Source organism: Barbatula barbatula (assembly GCF_947034865.1).
Source record: "Barbatula barbatula genome assembly, chromosome: 4".
In the NCBI taxonomy this organism is placed as follows: domain Eukaryota; kingdom Metazoa; phylum Chordata; class Actinopteri; order Cypriniformes; family Nemacheilidae; genus Barbatula; species Barbatula barbatula.
Window position 1 is genome coordinate 602267 of NC_136768.1, and position 16624 is coordinate 618890.

Here is a 16624-nt window from a genome sequence, read left to right on the forward strand (position 1 = left end):
AACATTGTTTCTTTTTCATGGCTACATGTGTCACATGCTTTCGATTCACTGTGAGTTGTGACTTTCACGCAGTAGATGCCGTGTGCTTTGTTTTCATTTGTATTACAATATATCGTGGACATTCTATACGTGTAGCACAGATGACTTGTAAATACATGTGTTTATTCATAAATCTCAATGTTCTTGGTCTTTATGAGGGCGATGATCCGAAAGGCATTCTGAATTGTTGATCATTGATGCGATGAAATGGTTTAAAGTGTGTTTATAAGATTTGCTGTATTGTGAGATTTTGGAGAAGAATTCTAGCAAATAAAAGTGTTCATGATAATTGATTCTGCCTGGATTATTACAGACAACAAAGAACACAACTGGACAGACACGTGAAATTAGGATTGATGGAATGAATCATTTTATTTATCAGTTTTATTTACACACACACACACACGCACACACATGAAGATAAATACATTTCTGCGTTCATCTGCATTTAGTATTCTGCATTGATGTGTTTAGCTGGTGTTATATTTGTCTTTTCGAACAGCAGGAGAAATTCAGCTCATTCACTTCCAAACATCACGTTCAAAACAGCATACTACCATGAAGTATATAGCTCATTTTGTGCAGAGTATGCACATTTCTGAAGACTGAATTGCATTTTAGAATACCGTGTCCCACAATGCAATGCACTTCTTCCAATGAGATGAATCAATGGAATTACACGTAACATCTGCCCAGTTTTCCAACATTTAAAAGCACAAAAAGGCAAACAGAAAAAATGTCAAGATGATTACTGGATCCCCCTTACATTCATCTGGTGAGTGAACAATCCAAATATAATATAAAGATCATACATACATCCGAACAATTCAACTCTTTCTTCTAACATGCGAGATTAAATCATCATGAGGATGAATAGATGAAACTGAATGGTTAATGTCCAGTATTAGTTTAGTAACATTACAGTTTAAGCAAAGACTTTTACTGATACATTTGTCTTCAGATTTTTTGCTGTATTTCATTATAACAAGATGAAACTCTAGAATATCTAAATATGTCCTACTAGACAGAAATGAAAATCTCTTTCCCTCATGTGAAGACAGTTCTAGACATTCTGCATGAGGAGGTCAATCATTTCTCCTCTCGTCTCCTTTAGTCTGTTGGGTTTCGCTCCTTCTTTCCTTCCCGTTTTGGCTTCTGTGAGTCTGTAAATACAAGCGAGGGAACATTTTAAAAAAATATGTATATATTTGTTTTGTTATTATATATGATGAAAGATGATCATTCAGATGATTCATAAAGATCTTAAACTTGAATAAATACAGACTTCATTTTCTTCAAGCAGTCGTTCTTTTGAAGTTCAGGCTCTCGAACTGCTTCCATTGTGACACTATGAAATGTATAAATCACCTCTGCAAAACTCATCAGAAATATGAAATGATCCTTGACTTTAATTACCATATTAGATGAAGAGAAATAGAGTGAGTGTCAGTGGAAATCGCCTGTTGATCAAACTCTATTACAAGTCATAAAGTCAATTATTTCAGAAACACCAGCTGTCTGCAGTCGTGTCTGTACTCGCCACCGCATCAAATCCCACTTCATCCAACATCACAATCTTCATTAGAATAAAAAAATCATCATTTGATCTTTGTCAGGACATTTGGTCCCCCCACACGCACACACATCAACATCTTATTATGTGAACAGATCCAATGACTCTTATTCTAGAATTAGCCTTTAATACGAGCCAAATCATGTCAGCTGACATTTACCAGACAGAAATGGGTTGAGGCAGTTTCACTCTCATCTCTAACGTTTGTCCTTGCTCTCAGCCAATCAGAGCTCGTGAAAATCCCCCAGCTCAGCACTGCATGGTCTCGCCGTGAATATCAGCGCGGGTGATGCGATGTTCCACATGAGGTGAGATAGCCTTTACCTGTTCTCCATCTCTCTGCTCATCTGACTGTAAACACCCACAATCCTCTCTGCCTTTCCTCTTATCACCTCAAACAGATCCGGGTGACAACACCCCTCTCACCCAGACGGCTGTGTGTTCAGCGTCTATTGATACAGAATAGAGTTTCCACACACCTCTGTCCTCTGTTGACACGCTGAAAAGGACACAAACGCATCTGTTTTACCTCTGCAATAGCTCACGGTGACTTAACATACAGATCGTTTGGTCGTGGGAGAACATGATGAGAAACATTTGAGTTCATGATGAAATGTTGGTGTGCATTTGTATTTTGAATGACACTGTTGAGATCTGAAACTAAACGAGAAGACCCCTGTTCTCACTGTAATCTCAATGCTGTGACACTAAAGAGATCTTATTTTTCTCCTCAAACGTCTCTGTTGTTCTCTTCATCTGTGTGGATGTTTCATGATGGGCTGCAGGAGCACTTGAGCTCAAAATCCTGATAGATTTGACACGAGAGCTGGACCCATCAGATCCACTCCTCAGCCAAATCTATCTCACTTCCATCACCTCTCTCTCTCTCTCTCTCTCTCTCTCTCTCTCTCTCTCTCTCTCTCTCTCTCTCTCTCTCTCTCTCTCTCTCTCTCTCTCTCTCTCTCTCTCTCTCTCTCTCTCTCTCTCTCTCTCTCGCTCTCGCTCTCTCACGTTTTCGATCTTATTGTGGAAGATTCATTGGTGCGCGTTATTTTACGTGAATGTACATGTTTCATCAAAATGTAATATATTTACTCCAGAAACAAGCCTCGTCCGTAATTGATTCCTGATGGATGTGTTTTATTCAGAAATATGTCACATTATGGTAATAAAACAGCTTGTGAATGTCATGAGTCACTGACACCTGCTGTCTCAGGTCCACATCATCCAAACAAACTCCAATCACAGCGATTTAATTCATTCAATTTCAACCTTCACCACTATTCAAGACTGTGTGTGTGTGTGCGTGCGTGTGTGTGCTTGTGTAGAAACTGATGTTTGCAGAAGATTAAGACAGATCGTCTATTGCTGCCACGATTTACCTTTACTAGACATACACAGTTATCAACACACTATACAGATAAGAAAAGCAACAGCACACATTTGATTTATTCTTCAGAGAGGTAAAACATTGTAACGACAGATAGCCAACAATCTCAACATATTTACTTTAGAATAATATGATATAACTACGACCACACAATGAACAGAAACTCCATTCGGTCTATTAGAATCCAACACACACACGTCACATGTGTGAACATTTAATAGGATTGTTATTCTCTTTTGATAGACACAAAAGAGTCTGTGGATCAATATTTCAGCTTAACCTTTCAATCTCATCAAGTCTGTACTTTAACTGCACATTAAACACTTACATGTATTTAATGACTGAAGATGAAACACATTCTTTACAACAACCATAGACAACAATCAATAACTACACACAATGTGCGGAATTACACTTTCTAAAATGAATGCAATTCACTGTTTGCTATACTAAATGAAAGCTGAAATTAGTACAGTAATGTTTTTAAACATTGAAACAAAATCAATTGCGGTGTAACAGCAAGTCCAGTCAGATGACAAATTAAATATATTACATTTGGTCACAACGGGAATAAAAGTTCACGTTGGGAGCACTGAATTATGGGTATGATATGGAATAGGGCTATTCCACACAGCCGGTGTGCTCCAGAGAGAGCGAAACAACAAAAGGTCACACAATCGAAAAGACACACATAATCTATTTCTATAAAAGTGTTAGTGTAGTGCTTATTGTACCTTGCAGCTTGCTCTTGGGTTTTGCGCAGGGTTTGGTGGCACTAACATTTCCCGGGCAGTTCGCGTCCATCAGCGCTCGCTTTAGCACACCGGTGCGTGTCTTCACTCCTGTGCCGGAGTCACACTCACCCCACGCCTTGAATTCATACTTACACTCACCTGACAACAAACATTAGAAAAGAAAACCTTAAATGGTTACATTCTCACTAGACAAACACAAATAAACAAACACATACGTACTACACGAGGTACCCTTTATGAAGCATTTATAAATGTATTCATGAAAGATTAATAAGTCATTTACAAATGCATTATAAAGCAGTTATAACTGCATGAATAAAACGGAATACCTCCCAAATAGTGAGCAGTTATAAGCAAAAACAACACAACACCTTAAAGTGTCCGGTCTGATGGCCTATATTGTAAACAACATCAAGATAATAATGAATCTGCTTTCGAGTCAAATACACAATGAACAAATACAGCATTTTCAGCAAATTAAGCATTTATAACATGTGAGTTAAAATTGAGCAGGTATTTCATTAGAACCTCCTCTTTTTAAATGCATTTGTAAATGACTTATTTATCATTAATGAACACATTTATAAATACCTTAATGTAAGTGTTACCCATATATATATATATATAGCAATTCCACATCAGATTGCAGCATATATTCTGCGGTGTTTCTCTCTGTCTCAGGCTATATGAGGGTTAAATGGCTCCAATCAAGCACAAAACTGTGTCTAATGACATGTATAGAGACAGAGAGAAGAGAAGGACACGCAGTGGCTCTCTGGTTAAATGACCGCTCTCCTGAAACTACAAACCGTCACTTTAACACTGAACTACACAAGAAAAGCATTTAGTGACTTCATGTTTTATTGATGCTGTGAAGTCTCAAACACCCCACACTTCCATTGTTTGTTTATAGTTTGTGTGCATACCTACAAATCCTGAGGGAATGTGGCATATGCTCACACACACACACACACACACATGCACGCACACACACGGTGAAGTTCTGCCAGCTTGTTTCTGGCACTCAGAGCAGACGTGTCATTTCTGGGGACATAACTCTTTCTCGATTCTTTCTCGTGTTCAACAGAGACGTATGTAAGCTCGTACCTGTGTGTGTATTCTCACCTCCAAACTGTTTTTTCCAGTTGCATGGGATCTTGCAGCGCTGGGTTTTGATGGTCTGTTTGCAGTCATTGCCACTACGTGTGCCTTCTCTAGTGCCCAGACCACAGTCGCCTTCATTAGCCACACAGACACTCCACTGCCACTCGCCACAGTCTGACTTACGCTCCTTCTTACCTGTCACACCACAAACAAACATGCTGCTGAAAGCACTTTGTGAGGTCATACAGAGCTGTGATGATGTCAGTGGCACGGTAAAGCTATGGCGCTGTGATGATGTGGGGGAGCTTTGATGGTGATATGTAGTTATCTTCTATTACCTTGTTTCTCGGTTTTACCTCCATCTGCCAGTGTCACTGTGATGACCAGCAGGGCTAATAAAGCCACACACATCCACTGCTGCTGCATGCTGGGGAAAACAAAAACATGATGAGTATAATACTCATAACACAACAAAATATACATAAACATGGAACTGCCAAAACTTCATCAACAAATCAAAAGACACAACACCCTCCCTCCCGCCCCTCTCTCTCAGGAGAAAAAGTAAAGGTGGAGTGAATAATTAGAAAGCAATTTTATCCCAAACGCTCGGCTGCACTTCAGTTACAGTAACGCTCCAGCCCAGCGGCGACATCACCTCCATTTCAATTACTCCTGAGCCTCCCTACTGCCGTCTAAAGCCCCCCCTCGCTCTCTCTTCGGCCCATCCTTCTTTCTCTCCTCTTTCTGCTTGACTGAGTTTCCACAACGTCCATAAGCACCGGCTCTCTGCACGGCCTCGTGTTAAAGACTTTCCCTCTGGATGCGAGTCGCACTTGAACATCTAGAGAAAAAGACATGACTTTTCAAATATTTCCGTTCTAAAATCCAGCTTCCTTATGAAATAACCTGTAGCTAAAATTAAACCAAATCAAGTGACTATGTGAGTTTTAATCTACATACAGCAACTCAAATATCTCACGTCAAGCTCACGGTAGACTAACGCATCATTGATTTCTATAGAAAGGGATAGTTTACCCCAAAATACAAAGATTTTTCACCTTCATGTCATTTTTACACTGTTTGTAATCATTACGTAGTAACCAATCGGAAGAACACAGTTTGTCCACCAAAACATTCGCAGTGAAATGTTGATATCAGAAGAAAGCAGTGATAAGCTTCAAGGAAAATTACATGAGATAAATCACCTGCCACTCAGCTGCCACTCAGCTGCAACTCAGTTTTAGGAATGTCAATTTCAACAGAATATATTTGTAATCTAAAAAATATTAATTTAAATATACAGATCCGACACAAACTCACTCTTATATAGATGTGGCTAATTTATGCTATAGGTGTGGCCAAAATAACTATAGCACTCCCGGGGGCGTGGCCAACTTAACTAAAATTCAAACATATTAATTGAAAGGAATCAAGATGTACTTTTTTGTCCAACACTGCTACAAATCATGAACATCTTTGTGTGTAAGCTCTGCAGATCATCCATCAGACCCTGAAGCAAGATCACATGAAAAATCACCTGTGCACGCACACACACACACACACACACACAGAATGAAGACCTGAGGGGTCAACCGTGTGTGTGTGTGTGTGTGTGGTGGGGTGAGGCGGTTATCCCACTCTAACACTCCATTAGCTCATTGATCAGTGTGGAAGCAGGAGGTAGAGACTGACAGCGTCATCCATCAGACAGAAAAACATGCACGCGCGCACACACACACACACACAGGTTTTATTGCCAAAAGAAAGCTGTAGTCATTGTTTGCCACTGACAGATTTCTGGAAGACTGCTGCATTGGCTCTTAAAAGAACATTTCACCCAAAAATGAACATTCTGTTATCATGGACTCACCCCTGCATGTGACACTTGAAATATGTATGATTTTATTTTTATCTCTGGAACGTGCAAAGCAACTTATTTATCCGTGCAATAAACACAGAAAGTAACTAGTGGTTGTAAAACTCAAACAACATGGCATTTCGGGAATTTGGATCTGGCCAGCATCGGTCCTCTCTGGTCATATGGAAAAGAGTGTTATGGCATTGAAATGACACGAGGGTTGTGAGAACACTGATGTCCAGTACTGCAGAGGAGAACTCCAACTGAATCACACATGTTCATGCAATACTTCATCTGCTGCTTCAGGTGTGTGTGTGTGTGTGTGTGTGTGTGTGTGTGTGTGTGTGTGTGTGTGTGTGTGTGTGTGTGTGTGTGTGTGTGTGTGTGTGTGTGTGTGTGCGCGCGCGTGTGTGTGTGTGTGTGTACGTGCGTGCGTGTGCGTGTGTGTGTGATCCGGTCAGAGTTCAACTCAACAGGAACACGACCGGACACTCGTGAGGGCTGATTGACAGTCTGGGTTTGAGATCTAAGCTTTGCGCTTGATCCAGCTATTCTGACTCACACCCAAACCCGGATCATTCGAGTTCTGTCTGTTTGTTTCAAGATCAGTGGGCGGAGCTTCTGAGGACGAAAACCTGATGAAATGCAGAGAAAAACAACAACAATGGCCGACTGACTGTGGATTATGCCCCTGACTGCACTGCCTCTTACCCAACAGATAAATATAATTTATGTGTGAAAGTAATGACTTCAGCACTTTTCTGTTTTGTATTTCTGCTCTGGATTCTGTGATACTGGAGTTTACTGATGACTTGGCACCGGATGCTGTGAATAATGTTATCTCTCGTGTGATAAATTGCTTGTGGTGCTCCTTATTTGTAAGTCGTTTTGGATAAAAGCATCTGCAAAATGACTTAATGCAAATGTGCTTCAGAATGCTGCGACTGACCAATAAAGATAGAGAGGCATGTGATAAAAGGTATTTTATACGAAACGTATTGAACAACCATCACAGCAGAAACTAACAAAAACAGAACCGTGTGAAGAGATAGAGAGAGGCAGACAGTCTGCTCTGATACTGAATCAAATTCATAATAAGTGCACAAATGATTGTCAAAGATATTTACGTGTTTTGGGATTAATGTTAGCAGAGGTGTCTGATCTCAACACAGGCCACACGACACAAATCCCACAATCACCAGAGAAATACACAGAATGACACAAAACCCAGAGACGTAGATGCTCTCAGACAGATGGAACTGGCCCGGATACAGCCGCTGGGGTCCGATAAACCTGCCAGGCACCTGTAATCCCAAATCACTTTCACACATATTTATACACACGCTCACGCGCGGCTCGCCGGCAGAAAAGCCCCTGCAAATGGAAAATAAATGGGATGGGTGTTGAAAATCGACTTTTTGACATTTGTGTCTTTCCATGAATCTCGCTTGCCGGGAAAATATCTTTCAGAAAGCCCAGCAAAGAAAATCATCCTCACCCCGCTCAACCCCATGCACACAATATGTGATCTCTACACTACTCTGATCTTCCATAGTACTACTCGTACGCTATTTTTGTTCTGTATAGTTTGCAAACCGCATTGAATACCTGAATAACCGATCAGATGTGATGTGAGTGCACCAGAGAGAATATTGATCCCATAATGCAATGCAATCGACTTCCAATTCCCAGCGTACAAAAAAATGAAAGAATATCTTTGACTTGACTTGTTTTGATTGGACTGTCAGATATGAAAACATTTACATTCAATATTTACAGATTTATTGTCTTAAAATTTGACATATCAGCAAGTGATATAAAAAATAAAATCAATCCTTCAGGAAAACAAAATATAAGATATTTACAATTTATAAAAGCTTAAAACAAGTTGTGGATACTCTTAACATATAAAATAAACATGTTTCTTAGTAAAACTGTTGACTATTCGTAATACAAACAGTACAGTCCAATAAAATGTTTGGAAATGTAGCATTCCTGCTTTGAAACAAGTATGTAAAACATTATTTTTGTACACAGTATACTCCTCAGTACGGTTTTCTTTTGACACCTACACAATGAAAACGCCATCATTCAGACAATCGCTGAATGTCTTTATTAATAGAGATCTATTCTTATTAAATGTTCTTGCCATGTCTATATAGCAGATCACGATTCTCGGCATGATAATTTAGATGTAACGTGCTGGATTGTCTTGTGAGTTTTTCTCGGGCGGATGACAGATGGTGCATTTGGAAGCAGGTGCGTGAACAAAGCAATTACATCCAAAATAGAGCCATGAGTCCATCATTAGCAGCCCCACCCACACACACTCACCTCTCCAACACACACATTTCAAAGTTTTTATCTCAAAGTCTTCGGTACCCCTCCCAAGAGTTTAAATGAGTTGAAATATATGATCCACATTAAACAAACTTTCCTGTGAGTTGATTCATGTGAGTAACTGTCCTACAGCAGAGTTTCCAGCTGTTTCGGATCAATTACACATCTGTAAGGTGCAGGTAAATACACACGTGTTAGGGATGAACATTTTGATCATTGTCATGTGATCATTGACACATTTAACACCCCAAGCCTTTGACATTTACAATGTCTTTGCATTAATGTTTATTATTGAGTTGATGAAATTAATTGATGACGGGTGATGTTGATAACATGACTAGACTTCTTTTTTTTCTGTCCTTACACATATGTACTGTAAAGCCACTTTGCAACAATTCAAAATTGTACAAAAAGAGCTACAGAAATAAATCTGAATTGAATCTTTTTTCACTGCAAGGCCACTCCATCCTCCACAAGAATGTTTGTCCGTACTCATCATTATTAACTTCTAAAATTTTCCAGAGCTGTTTGACACAACTGTGTAAATGTAACTAGACATATGTATATTTGTAATAAAACATCCTAAAATGTCTTCATTTTGGTTGATTTCAATGCTTATTTGTCTTCGTTTTCTTAAAGATTTAAGACATTCAAATCCAGATCTGGACTGCAACACATAAACCTCGCCAGTGTTTGAATGTCATTTATATTTAGCTCTCCACGGATAAATGAGCACATATAATTGACTCATTCGAAACAAGGACAGTGTTTTTGTACCTGTTGGCACTTCTATTCATCTGAAAACACATAATGAGTCTACGATCATTACACATGTCCAAAGACATGGTGTTATCTTGACACATTCCCAGCAACCGTAGTATTACCGCCGTACTTTCTTTGTTAGTGTCTGTATTGCTTAGGAAGGTGGACACCGATATACATATATATATATATTCACGGAGGAGTTGTGTTATTTTTGGAGAATGAGAAGAAGAAAGCGACAGAAAGAGAGAGAGAGAGAGAGAGAGCGAGAGAGAGTGGGTGGGTGGGTTCTTTAAAGAATATCCCTCTCTGTGGGGCATCGGGCTTTGAAACAGCTCAGATCTCTCATCAGTAACACACACACAGAGAATACGAGGTCGTTGTTCTTATCCCGCAGCAGGTTCTTCTAACTTCAGCTCAACGTCAGAACTCTTAAAGCTGAGAGAGAGGTGTGAAGAGAGAGCGGGCGTAGCGGTGGGAGGCGGCTCTGACCCAAACTCCTGACCACAGCCGTTTATCTAGCATGCTGGAGAAGCGTCTGTGAACATCCACAGCCGTGTTTCTGTGGGTGGATGTGTCCCTGTTTAGCGCTGAAGGTTTCTGAAAGCCCTCATCTTCCTCATTCGACACATGCCATCTGTTTAAAGAGATACCAACCAACTCACAGCTCTGCTTTAATCCAGATTACAGGAGGAGATCATCTCATAATCTCCAGTACAACTCTTCTCACTCAAGACGCCTCATTAAAACATATATCAATTCTCATCATTTACTCAATCACATGCTGTTCTACTGTAAACCTGTACGACTTTACAGATGAGCTCTCTCTTGAATATCTCAATTATTTCTCCTAGACATCAGTGAGAACAAATGCAGTGTAAAGTCTCTATCTGTGTCTCCCGAGAAAAAGAGTCAGAATGTGTCTGTCATTAGAGATTGAGAAGAGACGTCCACAATGTGTCAAACTGAGCTCAGATAAATCTATATTATTGAAGATCTCAGTATCAACTCAAACATTTCTCAAATTTACCAGATGATTTCACCTCCATCAAATCTTCTGAGCTATGAAAGAGTAACATCGGACGAACTTTCGATCTCCTTCTCAAACAGAGCCATCAAATGAGCTCAGAACAGTTGTGTGGTCATTTCAGACGACTGTTATGATACTTTAATGATGTAGGTCTGAGTTTGAGACTCTGTATTGAGTTCATAATACACAGCACATGACAGTAAGTAAATAACCGTCAGAATCATCAAGCGTTTCAGGTATCGATGATGTAAAAGGCCATTAACTATCAACAGGCAAACTGATTGGGTATAATCCATAATTTCCCCGGAGGCCGGCGGTCCGGTATCTCATCCGCTCCGGCTCTTTAATTGGGTCTGTGATGCTGACAGCTGTAATGACTCTGGGGCCTCCGAGAGGTTTGTGTTAAAAGATAGAGACAATAAAAAATCAATGTGGCCTATAACGCTGGAGTGGGCTCTCTGTTATTATCTGTGTTCACTATAGAGGCTCTTAAGATTAGATGTGCATTACGTCCCCACCCGACGAGCTCTAAAGCCCAGAGAGAGCATGTATGAGTCAGACGGGCTACAGCACCCCTATTAAACACTTATTCCAGCCCACTGCATCGGCCATTAGTGGACAACAGCCTATTAGCATTGAGATTACAGACAGCACACACATCACCGCTGGACACCGTTCCTTCTACATAATGATCTCATGAACACACACACCAACACACAGAACTGTGGGCACTTTCATGTCCCTGGAGTCTTTTCAAGGAAAAAGATTTCATCTTTTTTCTCAAGTCTGGAAAACATTGCACCACGATTTCATCTCTTCATCGCTTCTACTCTTTTCAAATAAGATGTATTGTATCGCCGGTTTTCAATCTTAACGTCAATCCTTTATTAAAATGTGAATTATTACATTATGAAAATGAGCAATGCAAAGTAAATACTCTTAAAAGATACGAAGTATGCAATACAACTGTAAAAGTACTCTTTTAAGTAAGATTAATATGAGACTGGCAGAAGCTGCGTGTGTACATCATCTTTGATCATTCAATTTACAACACAGTGTTAATGAGCATGTGTGTGATGATCTCTCTGACACACACACACACACACACTTTTGAAGCATCCTCTGAGTTTATTTTAGCAAGAGCTGTTTGTCTCTGAGATGATGGTAAAGATTATAAAACCATTTTCATTTATCACTTTAAAAACGCTTTACTAACAAAACCCACAGGAAAGACAAATCACATTCCAATCTTAATCGCTTCTCTTAGGAAGCCAAACATTTGCTTCAGTCTCCCACACCTCACATGTTTCTCACATACGTCTCATCTAAGTGTTTTCAACAAATTCTTCCAAGACAAAAAATCTGAGCTATGCTTGAACAGTTGCCAACGATTGTCTCGATCTGCATTTTTACAAACCTCAAATCAATTCCAAGATAAAGTCTGTGAGTATTAGTTGATACTTTAACAAAACATAACTGAGAAAAAGGATTCCCGTTTCATTAAAACACGTTCCTGGTCTAATCTATGCACAGTATTCTAAAGGAAATCATAATTATCTGCCATTTTAAATGATGAAAAACTTGCTCTGACCCTGTAAAGAGTTCTCATATGTAATGCCCCCTTAACCCTTCACCTGCTGGATAAAATCCCTTCCTGAAATACTTCTCCAGTACTGGGAAAAAGTCTCCTGAGCTTGAAAAGAGAAACCAGAGAGCCATGCGATGTGTCTCTGTGGGACACACACGAGATTCTGCTCTCTGAAGTGCAAACACAAACCAACAAAAGTGATGAAATCATTCATAAAGACACGTTTTGAATTTCTACTGGAAAATGATGCATATTTCAAGACTTTCCTGAAGTTTCTTGCGTATGTTTTTAACAGAACTCTACGTGTTCATTCACTCACTCGCTCGCTCCATCTGTCAATCACTCTGTCACCTTACTGCTTCACTTTCCGTCTCTGGTGACTTCATACTGAGAGACAATCATCTCACTTCATTAGACAAACACAAACAACCCAGAACTCCCGCAGGGACGGGGGGTGGGTACAGAAAAACACAGACAGAGAGAGAGAGAGAGAGAGAGAGAGAGAGGAGGGGGCGAACAAGGTGCACTCGCGGATGGATGCCTGGGTGGTCGCTTACACGTCGGTTTTATCGCAACCCCATGTTTGTGCATGTCCAAAAAGATCAATATTGGGCACCATTCACTCGAGACCTGTACTTTAGAGCTAGATCAGCCAATCACAGCGCAGAGTGATGCATGCTGGGAAAAGCAGTTTCATGGATTAACTGATAGTTATTTCAAAGCAAAAGGGTCATTCTCTCTTTCAAAGGGGAGGAAACAATCCTTTAAACACTTGCAGACATTTTATAACACTTTAACCAACCCCTTAAAAAAGGTTATTCAGGTGTGCTTTTAGTGTACTTCTTTTAGACTAAAAAGAAAAATACATTCAGTATACTTTAAATGTACATCTTACAAAAATGTAGTTGTAACCTGTAAAAAATACAACTTCAAATTGTTCTCTCAACAAAGATTTTAAAGTAACTTGAACAAAGTCATTTAAGTAGGAGAAGAATGCATTATTTGGAGTATACTGAACAAAATGAGTCTTGTGTGACTGTACTTAGATATCTAAGTGATTGTCCAAAACGACCCAAGAAGTTTGACCAACTTGCCAAACTGAGTAATCTCAAAAAACGCTGTTTGAAAGTTCCCAGCATGATTTTTCGATTCGCAGGTTAAAATGATTAAAATGATTTATATTTGAGTGTTTGCTGGCTACATTTGTTTTTGTTGTCATTGTAAGTTATCTTTAGTATTAAGAGCTCCTTTCTTAACCATATGATGTCTGATGATTGTTGATGATCGTGATTGAGGCTCATGTGCTCAGTGTTGATGTCTGAAGTAAATGCAAACAGCTTAAGCAGATTTTAAGTAGAGTGTTTGAACAATATATCTTGTAAGTAGAGTGAGTATATCATATTAGAACAATTATATATTAATGTTATATAAAACATAACCTATCGTAATATATTTTTTATTGGTTCAAATATTTCTTTTCATTTGACAGATCGAGTTTGGTGAAATACTTGGCCAGAAGTGTACAAGTGTACTAGTACAACATCTACTACATTATGGAAAAGGTCAAATAAGATCGTTTCGTTTTGAAGTAACCGAACACGGTACAACAGTATAATATTGGTCTCTGAAGTCAGTAGAAACATACACATAGTCCCCACTGGAGCTTCAGGTTTAGTGCAAAAGCGAGTTTGAGTTTCCATGGAGCATCCTTCTGAGAATTTAAAGTGTGTGCGTTGTTTTCACAAGCACACTTGTGTCTCTCTCAGTGAGCCTCCCGCACCTCTGTGACCCGACGTATGAGAAAACGGTTTCAAGCGGCTCGAGTGAAAGACGAATCAAACAGAACAGAAAGAGAACTTCGACAGCCCCCTCCATCTCTACCCAGCATGCTTTTGTCTGTGGATGAGTATAACCACCAGTTCCCACATAGTAGAGTAAACCCACTGGAGATTAATCTCCACCGACCGAACCGCCAGCGTCCGACTGATCCCAGAACAGTTTCTTTCTCTTCGTTTTTAATATCTTTCGCATTAAAGCTCCTCTATGTATAAAGAAATTCACAGCTGGGTTTCTAAAGGGAATGTTCTGGATTTAATACAAGTTCGGCTTTTGTGCGATGTTGATTACCCACATAATGACCAGTGAGATGACATAAAGCTTCTCATAACCGACGATGGAAATCAAACTTTGCACATGTTATTCCTTTTATCACAATATTGAAGCTACGATTTCAGTATTAACTCTTCAAACTGACAATACCTGCGGAATCCAACCTGACATCTCAAATTATAAATCATTATTTATTACCGGTGTGAACATTCAATAAGGACTTTTGTTCATTTCTACCCCCAAAAGTGATAATAGTCTTATGGCTACACTTTCAAACATCCGTCATGAAAACACAGATTTAGTCTTTTGCTTTAAACGAAAGGGACAAAATGATTTTTTGTTGTCATCGACGTCACGTCATAGACTCCGTCGATACAGCTTAAGTTGTATTGAACCCAGAACATTCCTTTAAGCCCAGACCTGAGCGAGAGAGAAACGAGCGGCTGGTGGTTCTTCAGTCGAGCAGGAGTCATTCTGATAGGTTAACCGATAACTATGGCAACAGCAGCGGCGTTGAGGCCCGACGCTCAGAACTCACGGGGTCGTGAGCACCCCACTGATTCTCATTCCAGTCAGGAACGACCCACTTCACACACCATCCTGGGAAAAATCGGCCCCTGAAAACACACACACACACACACACACACACACACACACATGCTCTATACATGTGAGAGTGAATGTAGACTATACACCCGCACACACACGACACGCTTTCAAAAGAAGCCAACAATGATGTGTGTGTTGATAAGGAGAGTAAAACTCTCTTTCTTCAGCACTCTTTATCTCTCTCGCTCCTGTCATCCTGGAGGGGACGTTCTGACACGGACGTGAGGCCGAGAGATAAAAGGTGGACCACGGCGAACCCATTTCAATGCTTTCTTAAGGAAATGCTTTGATGTTTGTACAGGAACAGCACACTGGCCCACAAAACAATGTCATACGTGTTGACAAAACAGCAACGATTGTAATCTTTAGTTGTGTGGCCTACAAACGCAACTCGATTTCTGCTTCTACGCCATCATGGCAGATTTTCTGCTTGAATTCAATTCTGCAAGTTGTTTCTTATACTGAAATGGACTTTTATAAATATTCTATGCACATTTATGTCAATCATAAAAACTTTATTTTACATCACAGTCTTATGTATGGAGGATCAAACCTGCAATGATTAAACATTTTGATTAACGTTAATACAATGTTTATTTTTGATTAAACAAATATATATTATGGAATTCAATTCATATTCATAGGGCATTGGCAGAATGTTTGTTAGAAGTCAGAAGACTAAACAAAGCGCGGCAGGACTTAATAAACAATATCAACTTTTACACATCCAGCCGGAGACCGAGAGGTCAGCGGAAGAGATTTTTCCGGGTCTAAACCCTGACAGCACAGGGACATGTTTAAGTCACCCGTCGCTGTCACCGGCTCACACCGAGCACAGAAAGACCTCTAAAGCTCAAAGCGCAGAAAAACAGCTGTTATCTCTGCAATTTATCCTCCTGCGTACTTGAGATATAACAAGAGCACAAGACAATCCTTCACAGAGAGATCCAAGGGCCGGATTGTGTGGCTTTCCTAAGACGTTTGCTCATGTGTGAAGATTCTCTTAAAAATCAAATCTCTTTCTGAGTACTTGTTTTGCTCAAACAAGCTTAGCGTAATAAATTCAGAGTAACGGCTGCTCTGAGGTTCTTGACAGAGATTTAAAGTTACCCACCTTCAGTCCGGTCGTCTGAATTCCACCTGTTTTCACTTCTTTGTCTTTTGTAACTCGCTCTTTTTCTTTAGCTTCTTATTTCAGCACAGAGCCGTGTTAATAGTGTCTGTGAGATCGGCCGACCGGATGCATATATGCGTGTGTGTGTGTGTGTGTGTGTGTGGTGAGGGAGGGAGGGATTGTTTGTGTATTTGCTGTGAGGCGCGCTGAAAGCCCAACTGACTCGTGATCACACACTCATTAATACAAGGTCATTCCAGGGATGAGAGAGACTGACAGGAACACTGAGAAAGAATGCCGAGGAAAGGGACATAGAGACAGACATGAACAGAAAGACAGAGGGATGCGAG

At 40.0% G+C, this 16624-nt stretch overlaps 1 protein-coding gene across 2 annotated transcripts; it reads right to left on the bottom strand.

Moving 5' to 3' along the window:
* Positions 1–388: 388 nt before the first annotated feature.
* On the bottom strand, positions 389–16420 carry ptn (pleiotrophin). Of its 2 annotated transcripts, none has more exons than XM_079454265.1 (5): positions 16275–16420; positions 5200–5288; positions 4883–5056; positions 3737–3895; positions 389–1202 (listed from the first exon to the last, which is right to left on the bottom strand). In XM_079454265.1, exons 2-5 carry the CDS (start codon positions 5285–5287, stop codon positions 1150–1152), a joined length of 474 nt encoding a protein of 157 aa, XP_079310391.1. In that variant the 5' UTR covers position 5288; positions 16275–16420; the 3' UTR covers positions 389–1149. The 2 variants fall into 2 exon arrangements, with proteins under 2 accessions (XP_079310391.1, XP_079310392.1); XM_079454266.1 differs by having other exon boundaries at positions 389–2111; positions 16275–16406.
* Positions 16421–16624: the final 204 nt, after the last annotated feature.

What these genes read in the sequence shown, in the direction of transcription:
- ptn (XM_079454265.1), bottom strand. Translation starts at nt 5,287, where the DNA reads ATGCAGCAGCAGTGGATGTGTGTGGCTTTATTAGCCCTGCTGGTCATC. An exon ending in AGGTAAAACCGAGAAACAAG is followed by an intron (nt 5,057 to 5,199) that starts GTAATAGAAGAT and finishes GTGGTGTGACAG; the next exon opens with GTAAGAAGGAGCGTAAGTCA. An exon ending in ACCCAAGAGCAAGCTGCAAG is followed by an intron (nt 1,203 to 3,736) that starts GTACAATAAGCA and finishes TTGTATTTACAG; the next exon opens with ACTCACAGAAGCCAAAACGG.